Source organism: Rhodnius prolixus, unplaced genomic scaffold (genome assembly GCF_049639745.1).
Source record: "Rhodnius prolixus isolate KJV_2025 unplaced genomic scaffold, Rpr scaffold_10, whole genome shotgun sequence".
Taxonomy (NCBI): Eukaryota; Metazoa; Arthropoda; class Insecta; order Hemiptera; family Reduviidae; genus Rhodnius; species Rhodnius prolixus.
In genome coordinates, this window is record NW_027411615.1 from 18,329,981 (window position 1) to 18,343,463 (window position 13,483).

The 13,483-nt window shown below is 30.4% G+C and overlaps 1 protein-coding gene across 1 annotated transcript in view; it reads left to right on the forward strand.

Moving 5' to 3' along the window:
• The first annotated feature begins 27 nt into the window (after positions 1 to 27).
• Positions 28 to 13,483, forward strand: part of Dolk (Dolichol kinase) — a 28,342-nt gene continuing 14,886 nt past the window's right edge. The window contains exons 1-5 of the mRNA XM_074133105.1: positions 28 to 236; positions 474 to 715; positions 840 to 1,048; positions 2,170 to 2,355; positions 3,698 to 3,907. Coding sequence (XP_073989206.1) covers positions 163 to 236; positions 474 to 715; positions 840 to 1,048; positions 2,170 to 2,355; positions 3,698 to 3,907 — 921 coding nt within the window. The 5' untranslated portion in view covers positions 28 to 162. The remainder of the gene's footprint in view (positions 237 to 473; positions 716 to 839; positions 1,049 to 2,169; positions 2,356 to 3,697; positions 3,908 to 13,483) is intronic.

Below are 13,483 nucleotides of genomic sequence, written 5' to 3' on the forward strand. Positions count from 1 at the left end.
GTTGTAGCACTGAAGGTTTAAAAGCTGTTATATTTGAGTCCAATTTTTATTGGTCACTGAGCTAGGAGGGTGTGATAATGTTTGAAATGTAATATGTTGGAACTTGGACTTGGACCAATGATGTTAAAAATTGTAAAAAATAAGTGTGATATAACTTCCTAAATGGCTTATGCTTTTATGTTGACTGTGAATAAGCACATTCAAACTGTCTTAAACGAAAACAACGTGGATATAAGGTATGAAACAAAAAATACCTGTATATCATTTAGTTTCGGATGTATATTTTTTCAATAGTAAACAATAATGACTTTGTGGTATTCTTCTAACAATAAGTAGTATCAAATACATGATTCTATTAATTGAAAAATGAAATGATGCTTCCATTTTGGAAGATTTTTATAGAAAATTAAACACAATACTTTTTTTACACGCCCAAAATACTTTTTAATTTGGAAGTGATACATTTTTATTAGACGAGATGCAGGACCTGGAGTTTGGGTATCATCTCTCCTTCCTGTTGCAATAATTGTTGGGCAGATTAAATATTCTACGACTAGTTACAAGTACAAAGCTGCGGCATCGATAAGCTGTGGTCTCCTCCTACAATGTACGGTATTACTTCTTCGGATGTTTTATCTTCAACCACTAAAAGGCCGTGATATAATTGCATCATGCATTGTCACCTATTTATTCCTCTACTATTTTACTTTAGAAGGTAGGTTGCTTTTGCTTTCAACCTTTATTTGTAGAAACTTCTTATTCTTCAATATAACTCTACTTGAGTTCTTTTTCACCACTTATAGAAACATTTTATGTACTGTCACCAATTTTTTTTTTAGGTATATTAATTAGCGCAGTATATGCTTGCCTGAGTATGTTTACATATCAAAAAATAACTTTGCCGTTGATGAAATTATGCCCATCTAGCTTTACGTATGGTGAAGCAACATTAGTATGCCAAAGTTTTATATTATTTTTAGTTACTTCTCTTGTAAGGAATGAACAAAATTCACAGACTTGTATGGATACAGGAACCATCATTATTCAGGTAAAAATAATAATATTGTTGGTTTTAGTTGATGTCGACAGATTAGCGTGATCGTATCCTACTATGAATCTCATTGAGAAGTTTACACTTAGTTCAAAATGTTTATTGTTTTCACTGTATTTTTTCTAGCTTTTCCTTTAATTTGTTTCTGTTGCCAAGATTAAATCATGTGTTTGAACATTTCCTCTATCATATTAACTTGCTTTTGCTGGCTTAACGCAATTTTATACAGTAAGTTCCGACGATTAGCCTACCCAAACTATTTTTCAGCATTCAAATGCAGTATTTATATTAATGATTTTTGTTTTTTTTTTGCAAATAAATGAAACCAGTACATTTACGAAGTACCTTATGACTTAATCTTAGCTAGTTCTGGTCAAAGGTTCTTGAAGGAAAGGAAGTCAGTTTCAACGTAAAATCAACATGTTTTCTTTAAATTTTATCCCTCCCTCTTGTTCACAATATGTACAAAAGATTAAAGATAATGTGTTTATTCCACAATTTTTGAATTAGTGTGTAATTTTTTGTATGTGGGTGAATGATAATTAAAAACTAAAATAACGACTAAATCATTTTGTGAACGCTTAGTAGGAGATGCTGGAAAGTGCCCTTTACAAGAATCATTACTGCCTAAATATTAGAGAATCACTCGGCTGTCTACCCAATTTCTTTCTCATCCTTGGGCACCTCTCCAGCATAAATCACTAATCAGAAGAGAGAGTCGATTTTTGTTTTCCTAAAGTGTTTTTTGTAAACATTAAGTGCTTTTGGAGAGCTCTCGGTGAAAAAGAAATATATCTTCTCCGAATTCTGAATAGTGGCTTGTGTGTGTAATTTGGGTAGAAACTCTTGTTTCGTTCCCAATTTGACACGTACATATAAGAAGAAATATGAGGTGTAACAGAAGAAAATATTCCTCTTTTGGGTTTATCGGAGAGATGAGATCGTAGATTGTCTACTATGATAATTATTACAATTAACTTAAAGCATTAAAGTTATTATACTGGCTAGATAAAGTGGCTGTCTTTACAGCAATGGCAAACAGAACAAGAATTTAAAACTTTTTATTAAAAACTTTATGGATTTAGAATGCAAAGTGATTGCTTTATTTTCTCTTACAGCTCGGAGTATTATGTCTGATGGGGTTAGTCACCTTGTCCTACTATTTTGATCTCAAAAAAAAGCCTGTGGAATTTTATTGCCTCGTGGGTTTAGCTGGTATATTCATTGTCTTTTTTCTTCAGTTTTTAATTGGGATGAACCCTCTTTTTTGGATTTTTCACCTTATATCTGAAAATGCTTTAACCGTAAGTAAAATACTGATTACTTTTTGTATTTGTACTTTATTCGTTTTCTAAATGTAAATAGGCTACGATTATACTATATTGAAATCAGTCAACTCAGTCGTTTATGTATTAAAAGAATAACATTTTTTCATTCCTTTATTATTATTTGTTAATTCCTATCTAATCGTTTTCAAGTGATAGCCCTTTTCGAGAACAAGGTCTTTTAACACATTTGCAATTCTCGTATATCGAAAATTTCGAGTAAATTTAAACGTTGTTTAGGCGGAGCTATAGTTCTGAATAACGGAATATTATGAAGAATAATATTCTACATACATGGCCTTCTATTTGTTACTTCAACAATATACATTTAAAATGGAAAATGTGTCGATTTCTAATAAACTAACCATCTATTTCAGAAGAATAGTATACCTTTTATGTACCCAAGTAAATTTTTCTTGGGTGACAACTTTCATCTAAGTCAGGAGTGTCAAACGTGCGGGCCACATGTTGCATATTTACACGCCTTGAATGATTTTATGTCCGCGATATTTATCTTAATTTTATAAAATTTGTTTATTAGCTCCTATTGGAACTGATTGACTTACACTGTAATGATGAACTAAAATACATTTTCGAAACATCAGAATAAAAAGTGTACTTTTATAACACCTGTGTCATAAATGAAATTTACCAAACATAAATCATGCTCACACCTCACTAAACCAAATCTCACTAAAATAATAAATTAAATATTATTCGACCATCTCATAATTATCATTATTATATTATCTATGTTTAAATATGTAAGAGCGGGTGTTGGTCTAGTGGCTAAGAATGTGGCTTTGTTAATGGGAGGTCTCCAGTTCGAATCCTGCATATGGCTACTTTATATTTGTTAGAAAAAAATTGTTTAATAAAGTATGAGCTTCCACCCCCGTCCACGACACCTAATTGGTAGTTGGACTTTAAGCCCCTCCTGAAAAAATAGGTGATTACTTTTACTTTATGTTTATATGTATGAATAATAATTCAAACAATAGTAATAATTAGTTCTGATTTGAATTTTCACTGCAAATAGTTGTTGTGGTAGGTCCAATCTAATAGATATCCATATAATTTTTTTTACGCGGCCTGCAGGCTTATAATGAATTACAAAATTGGCCCACAAGATCATTTGAGTTGGCCATCAGTGATCTAAGTGGTCCCACTTAATAGCATTAAGTCACGTTTGACTCAAGATCTTATGATTTTTTTGTGTAATTAAGTTTTTATAAACCGTTGTCTTTCAAGGCCAAAACTATTATTCATTCTTAAAGGAATTTATTAAAGTGTCAAGGTTGTTTTTTTATTTCTTTTCCAGATAAAACTTATGGTGTTTTGGATATTGTGCACTGCTGGTGCAGTAGCCGCACTTCTTACACAAATTAGAAATGACAAAAAAGCTACAACAGCAGTTCGCAAAATTTTTCACCTATTGGCCTTGTTGGTTTTTGTTCCTGGAATAATTTGTAAACCTTGTTTATTGTATGTGGCCAGTGGATTCGCATTTGCGTTATTCATATTTTTGGATGTAAGTTTTTATATTATTAATTTTATAATTGATTTAATCTTTAATTTTAAACAACCGCGTTAATTTGTATTTGTTAGAACTGTAAGAGACAAAACGTTTGAGCGAAATGTACAGTTTAAAATGTTAAGTATAAGGGTTGATTAAACGCCAAAAGGTACACAAATCAGCAAGTACCCAACATTTCATTCATGCTTAGTTGATATAATTTAAGTAATTTTGCTGCATTAACTTTTCCTTCACATTTTTTAGAATTTATTAGATGTCACAGACCCTTATGCTCGCCATTTTCATCTACAAAATATTTGTCCAAGGAGCACTATTTTAATATCCATTTATCTATAATAATCTAACTATTAATTACAGGTGAAAAAGAAAACGTTATAAAAAATAAAACAAAATATGAGGATAAAAAAATTCACACTTTTTTAAAAAATGCTTACACCAACATACCTCAATGATTTTGTTTATTTTATTTTTAAATAAAAATCGTCGGTTTAAGTTCATTCTTCGATTAAAGTAATTGTTATTTTATGTAGTAGCCAAACGTTTATAATAATAGGTAATAATTATCTGGCTTAAACGCAAATAATATAGTTTTCTTCAATTACATTCTCAATGTAGATGTTCTTCCCACAATGTTGTATGTATGTAATATAAAATAAATAAAATATGCATATTTTTAGGACAGTAATTATTCCAGTATTTTACTATAAGTAAAATTAGGGGGACTAAATTAAATTACAATGGAGAGATGAATGTTTAATAATCTACTTGTTATTAACTGTGAATCATTTGTGCTCACGAATATTTCGGTAAGACGAATTCAAGACTGAAATATTGTTTTAAATACTCCGTGATTCAAATTTAAACAGTAGCCGACTCTAACTTTGTCTTTTTCTACTTTAACAAACATGAATAAAGGGCATATTAAAGATAAATCAGAAGAATAATTTGGAATAGAGTTAAAATAAAGTACCTATTTAATAACGAAGATATAATAAACATTTTATCATAATTATAACAAAAAAATATTATAAACGAACTGGCCAGCATAAGGGTCTGTGACATCTAATAAATTCTAAAAAATGTGAAGGAAAAGTTAATGCAGCAAAATTACTTAAATTATATCAATGAAGTATTAATGAAATGGGTGCTTCCTGATTTGTGTACCTTTTGGCGTTTAATCAACCCTTATACTTAACATTTTAAACTGTAAGTTTTTGTTAAGGAGATTATTGTACCTTTTGGATAGATTTTCATTTTTGTCTATTTTGCAAAGTTACATATCTGCTTTACAGATTTTTTTTTTAGTTTGGAATAAGCAATTCTATCATTATAACCTGATAAGGTGACCGTAATTACCACCGGAGAGATCTTTGTCAAGAATGATTATAGTTGCGGTCCCTAAACCATCCTCAATAACAATTTTTTTTTAGAAAGCGTTTTGAATAAAATAGTAAGGTATTTGTACGTAAATAGCAAAAATAAACTGTGATTACACTACTTATCCTTCAAAGGCAAAGAGGGAAAGATTTTGAATCGAACGACAATTCATTGATGTAAATCGGTTCACTCATTGATAATTTTAACGATTGCAGTACTTCCTCTTAGTAAGTGTAAGAGCACGATGGCACTTAACAGCCACGTAGAGGAGCTTTAATCACTTCTTCGTGCTAAATTTTATCGAAATCGGACTAACCGTTATAGAAATATTGGTAATAATAGTTTTAGAAAGGGCCTTACTTGGTGGGGCAAACTCCCCTCCTTAAGAGGCATAGCATCGAGACTTTTAAAGTTCAAATCTGTACAAAATTTTAATTCGAATGACAATTCATGAAAATCGGTAATTTGAAACGATTTCTATACTTCCTCCTAACAAGTGTAAGAGCAGATCGTCGCTTTAATATTACGTAGGGAAGCCATAGCCCTATCATCCTGCCAAGTTTTATCAAAATCTGGCCAAGATTTACAGAGTAATTAGTAATAATAATTTTGGAGGGTGCCTTACATAAAGGGGACTAACTCCTCTCCTGTTCGATGTACAGCGTTAAGACCCCCAAAAGGCACATCTACATAAAATTCCAAATCGAACGACACCTCATACATGAAAATCGGTTCACGCATTTGGGCGCTATGTTGTTTACAAAAAAGGTAACAACAAGAACAAGAACATTTTCTGAAAATGTCGTTTTTTCCAGTTTCTGCTAACTTCTTTCTAGAAATCTATCAAATCTGTGTTATAAGGAAAAAATTACTAATATAAAAGAGGATTTGCCGTGTAATATAAAGAAAATTTGGGAATTTTATCTTTTTTAGAAAAAGAGAAAAAAATTGTCAGATTTGGGTGTTTTTCAACGTGACACTTATTCGTGCAGTTTTTGACGATCAACCCTTATACAACTGTCCTACCGGACAGTTTTAATATATTTTTATCGCGGAAAACTAACATTAAATAATTTGAAATTCAGTATTTAGCAAGAACTTAAAATTAAATTCAAATTAAAAAAAAGAACAATTTTTTGTTTTCGTATCTTTCATAAGTTTCTAAATTTCAATACATTTAAAATTGAAATTTCGCAGAACGCTTGGACCATATTCGCGGAACACCGGTTAAGAACCACTACTTTATATTTTCTAAAATTATGGATCTGCAGACAAAATAACTATAGCTTATAATTGAGAAAAACAAAGTGTACAAGAGAACAAAATTTCATAGGAATACGTGGTTCACAATGGGAGATATAGAACGACCATAATTTTACAGAATTTCATTACCCAAAAAATTTTCAACCCTTTATATCTTCTACATTTATAGATCTATGCACAAAATAACTATAGCTTGTAATTGAGAAAAACAAAGTGTACAAGAGAACGAAATTTCATACGAATACGTGGTTCACAGTGGGAGATATAGAACGGCCATAATTTTACAGAATTTCATGACCCACAAAATTTTCACCTCTTTATATCTTCTACCTTATTAGTTCTGTGCACAAAAAAACAATAGTTTATAATAGAGAAAAACAAAGTGTATAAGTGAACCAAATTCCATACCAATACGTGGTTCACAGTGGGATATATAGAACGGCCATAATTTTACAGAATTTCATGACCCATAAAATTTTCAACTCTTTATATCATCTACCTTATTAGTTCTGTGCACAAAATAACAATAGTTTATAATTGAGAAAAACAAAGTGTATAAGTGAACCAAATTCCATACCAATACGTGGTTCACAGTGGGATATATAGAACGGCCATAATTTTACAGAAATTCATGACCCAAAAAATTTTCAACCCTTTATATCTTCTACATTTATAGATCTATGCACAAAATAACTATAGCTTATAATTGAGAAAAACGAAGTGTACAAGAAAACGAAATTTCATACGAATACGTGGTTCACAGTGGGAGATATAGAACGACCATAATTTTACAGAATTTCATGACCGAAAAAATTTTCAACCCTTTATATCTTCTACATTTATAGATCTATGCACAAAATAACTATAGCTTGTAATTGAGAAAAACAAAGTGTACAAGAGAACGAAATTTCATACGAATACGTGGTTCACAGTGGGAGATATAGAACGGCCATAATTTTACAGAATTTCATGACCCACAAAATCTTCAACCCTTTATATGTTCTACATTTATAGATCTGTACACAAAATAACTATAGCTTATAATTGAGAAAAACAAAGTGTACAAGAAAACGAAATTTCATACCAATACGTGGTTCACGGTGGGAGATATAGAACGACCATAATTTTACAGAATTTCATAACCCAAAAAATTTTCAACTCTTTATATCTTCTACATTTATAGATCTATGCACAAAATAACAATAGTTTATAATTGAGAAAAACAAAGTGTATAAGTGAACCAAATTCTATACCAATACGTGGTTCACAGTGAGAGATATAGAACGACAATAATTTTACAGAATTTCATGACCCAAAAAATTTTCAACCCTTTATATCTTCTACATTTATAGATCTATGCACAAAATAACTATAGCTTGTAATTGAGAAAAACAAAGTGTACAAGAGAACGAAATTTCATACGAATACGTGGTTCACAGTGGGAGATATAGAACGACCATAATTTTACAGAATTTCATGACCCAAAAAATGTTCAACCCTTTATATCTTCTACATTTATAGATCTATGCACAAAATAACTATAGCTTGTAATTGAGAAAAACAAAGTGTACAAGAGAACGAAATTTCATACGAATACGTGGTTCACAGTGGGAGATATAGAACGGCCATAATTTTACAGAATTTCATGACCCACAAAATTTTCAACTCTTTATATCTTCTACCTTATTAGTTCTGTGCACAAAATAACAATAGTTTATAATTGAGAAAAACAAAGTGTATAAGTGAACCAAATTCCATACCAATACGTGGTTCACAGTGGGATATATAGAACGGCCATAATTTTACAGAATTTCATGACCCAAAAAATTTTCAACCCTTTATATCTTCTACATTTATAGATCTATGCACAAAATAACTATAGCTTATAATTGAGAAAAACGAAGTGTACAAGAAAACGAAATTTCATACGAATACGTGGTTCACAGTGGGAGATATAGAACGACCATAATTTTACAGAATTTCATGACCGAAAAAATTTTCAACCCTTTATATCTTCTACATTTATAGATCTATGCACAAAATAACTATAGCTTGTAATTGAGAAAAACAAAGTGTACAAGAGAACGAAATTTCATACGAATACGTGGTTCACAGTGGGAGATATAGAACGGCCATAATTTTACAGAATTTCATGACCCACAAAATCTTCAACCCTTTATATGTTCTACATTTATAGATCTGTGCACAAAATAACTATAGCTTATAATTGAGAAAAACAAAGTGTACAAGAAAACGAAATTTCATACCAATACGTGGTTCACGGTGGGAGATATAGAACGACCATAATTTTACAGAATTTCATAACCCAAGAAATTTTCAACTCTATATCTTCTACATTTATAGATCTATGCACAAAATAACAATAGTTTATAATTGAGAAAAACAAAGTGTATAAGTCAACCAAATTCTATACCAATACGTGGTTCACAGTGAGAGATATAGAACGACAATAATTTTACAGAATTTCATGACCCAAAAAATTTTCAACCCTTTATATCTTCTACATTTATAGATCTATGCACAAAATAACTATAGCTTGTAATTGAGAAAAACAAAGTGTACAAGAGAACGAAATTTCATACGAATACGTGGTTCACAGTGGGAGATATAGAACGACCATAATGTTACAGAATTTCATGACCCAAAAAATTTTCAACCCTTTATATGTTCTACATTTATAGATCTGAGCACAAAATAACTATAGCTTATAATTGAGAAAAACATAGTGTACAAGAAAACGAAATTTCATACCAATACGTGGTTCACAGTGGAAGATATAGAACGGCTATAATTTTACAGAATTTCATGACCCAAAAAATTTTCAACCCTTTATATCTCCTACATTTATAGATCTGTGCACAAAATAACTATAGCTTATAATTGAGAAAAACAAAGTGTACAAGAAAACGAAATTTCATACCAATACGTGGTTCACGGTGGGAGATATAGAACGACCATAATTTTACAGAATTTCATGACCCAAAAAATTTTCAACCCTTTATATCTCCTACATTTATAGATCTGTGCCCAAAATAACAATAGCTTATAATTGAGAAAAACAAAGTGTACAAGAAAACGAAATTTCATACCAATACGTGGTTCACAGTGGAAGATATAGAACGGCTATAATTTTACAGAATTTCATGACCCAAAAAATCTTCAACCCTTTATATGTTCTACATTTATAGATCTATGCACAAAATAACTATAGCTTATAATTGAGAAAAACAAAGTGTACAACAAAACGAAATTTCATACCAATACGTGGTTCACGGTGGGAGATATAGAACGACCATAATTTTACAGAATTTCATGACACAAAAAATTTTCAACTCTTTATATCTTCTACATTTATAGATCTATGCACAAAATAACTATAGCTTATAATTGAGAAAAACAAAGTGTACAAGAAAACGAAATTTCATACGATTACGTGGTTCACAGTGGGAGATATAGAACGACCATAATTTTACAGAATTTCATGACCCAAAAAATTTTCAACTCTTTATATCTTCTAAATTTATAGATCTATGCACAAAATAACTATAGCTTATAATTGAGAAAAACAAAGTGTACAAGAAAACGAAATTTCATACGAATACGTGGTTCACAGTGGGAGATATAGAACGACCATAATTTTACAGAATTTCATGTCCCAAAAAATTTTCAACCCTTTATATCTTCTACATTTATAGATCTATGCACAAAATAACTATAGCTTGTAATTGAGAAAAACAAAGTGTACAAGAGAACGAAATTTCATACGAATACGTGGTTCACAGTGGGAGATATAGAACGACCATAATTTTACCGAATTTCATGAGCCAAAAAATTTTCAACCCTTTAAATGTTCTACATTTATAGATCTGTGCACAAAATAACTATTACTTATAATTGAGAAAAACAAAGTGTACAAGAAAACGAAATTTCATAGCAATACGTGGTTCACGGTGGGAGATATAGAACGACCATAATTTTACAGAATTTCATGACCCAAAAAATTTTCAACTGTTTATATCTTCTACATTTATAGATCTATGCACAAAATAACTATAGCTTATAATTGAGAAAAACAAAGTGTACAAGAAAACGAAATTTCATACGAATACGTGGTTCACAGTGGGAGATATAGAACGACCATAATTTTACAGAATTTCATGACCCAAAAAATTTTCAACCCTTTATATCTTCTACATTTATAGATCTATGCACAAAATAACTATAGCTTGTAATTGAGAAAAACAAAGTGTACAAGAGAACGAAATTTCATACGAATACGTGGTTCACAGTGGGAGATATAGAACGACCATAATTTTACAGAATTTCATGACCCAAAAAATTTTCAACCCTTTATATGTTCTACATTTATAGATCTGTGCACAAAATAACTATAGCTTATAATTGAGAAAAACAAAGTGTACAAGAAAACGAAATTTCATACCAATACGTGGTTCACGGTGGGAGATATAGAACGACCATAATTTTACAGAATTTCATTACCCAAAAAATTTTCAACTCTTTATATCTTCTACATTTATAGATCTATGCACAAAATAACTATAGCTTATAATTGAGAAAAACAAAGTGTACAAGAGAACGAAATTTCATACGAATACGTGGTTCACAGTGGGAGATATAGAACGGCCATAATTTTACAGAATTTCATGACCCAAAAAATTTTCAACTCTTTATATCTTCTACATTTATAGATCTGTGCACAAAATAACTAGCTTATAATTGAGAAGAACAAAGTGTACAAGAAAACGAAATTTTATACCAATACGTGGTTCACGGTGGGAGATATAGAACGGCCATAATTTTACAGAATTTCATGACCCACAAAATTTTCAACCCTTTATATCTCCTACATTTATAGATCTGTGCACAAAATAACTATAGCTTATAATTGAGAAAAACAAAGTGTACAAGAAAACGAAATTTCATACCAATACGTGGTTCACAGTGGAAGATATAGAACGACCATAATTTTACAGAATTTCATGACCCAAAAAATTTTCAACCCTTTATATGTTCTACATTTATAGATCTGTGCACAAAATAACTATAGCTTATAATTGAGAAAAACAAAGTGTACAAGAAAACGAAATTTCATACCAATACGTGGTTCACAGTGGAAGATATAAAACGGCTATAATTTTACAGAATTTCATTACCCAAAAAATTTTCAACTTTTTATATGTTCTACATTTATAGATCTGTGCACAAAATAACTATAGCTTATAATTGAGAAAAACAATATGTACAAGAAAACGAAATTTCATACCAATAAGTGGTTCACGGTGGGAGATATAGAACGACCATAATTTTACAGAATTTCATGACCCAAAAAATTTTCAACTGTTTATATCTCCTACATTTATAGATCTGTGCACAAAATAACTATAGCTTATAATTGAGAAAAACAAAGTGTACAAGAAAACGAAATTTCATACCAATACGTGGTTCACAGTGGAAGATATAGAACGACCATAATTTTACAGAATTTCATGACCCAAAAAATTTTCAACCCTTTATATGTTATACATTTATAGATCTGTGCACAAAATAACTATAGCTTATAATTGAGAAAAACAAAGTGTACAAGAAAACGAAATTTCATACCAATACGTGGTTCACAGTGGAAGATATAAAACGGCTATAATTTTACAGAATTTCATGACCCAAAAAATTTTCAACTTTTTATATGTTCTACATTTATAGATCGGTGCACAAAATAACTATAGCTTATAATTGAGAAAAACAAAGTGTACAAGAAAACGAAATTTCATACCAATACGTGGTTCACGGTGGGAGATATAGAACGACCATAATTTTACAGAATTTCATGACCCAAAAAATTTTCAACTGTTTATATCTCCTACATTTATAGATCTGTGCACAAAATAACTATAGCTTATAATTGAGAAAACCAAAGTGTACAAGAAAACGAAATTTCATACCAATACGTGGTTCACGGTGGGAGATATAGAACGAACATAATTTTACAGAATTTCATGACCCAAAAAATTTTCAACCCTTTATATCTCCTACATTTATAGATCTGTGCCCAAAATAACAATAGCTTATAATTGAGAAAAACAAAGTGTACAAGAAAACGAAATTTCATACCAATACGTGGTTCACAGTGGAAGATATAGAACGGCTATAATTTTACAGAATTTCATGACCCAAAAAATCTTCAACCCTTTATATGTTCTACATTTATAGATCTATGCACAAAATAACTATAGCTTATAATTGAGAAAAACAAAGTGTACAACAAAACGAAATTTCATACCAATACGTGGTTCACGGTGGGAGATATAGAACGACCATAATTTTACAGAATTTCATGACACAAAAAATTTTCAACTCTTTATATCTTCTACATTTATAGATCTATGCACAAAATAACTATAGCTTATAATTGAGAAAAACAAAGTGTACAAGAAAACGAAATTTCATACGATTACGTGGTTCACAGTGGGAGATATAGAACGACCATAATTTTACAGAATTTCATGACCCAAAAAATTTTCAACTCTTTATATCTTCTAAATTTATAGATCTATGCACAAAATAACTATAGCTTATAATTGAGAAAAACAAAGTGTACAAGAAAACGAAATTTCATACGAATACGTGGTTCACAGTGGGAGATATAGAACGACCATAATTTTACAGAATTTCATGTCCCAAAAAATTTTCAACCCTTTATATCTTCTACATTTATAGATCTATGCACAAAATAACTATAGCTTGTAATTGAGAAAAACAAAGTGTACAAGAGAACGAAATTTCATACGAATACGTGGTTCACAGTGGGAGATATAGAACGACCATAATTTTACCGAATTTCATGAGCCAAAAAATTTTCAACCCTTTAAATGTTCTACATTTATAGATCTG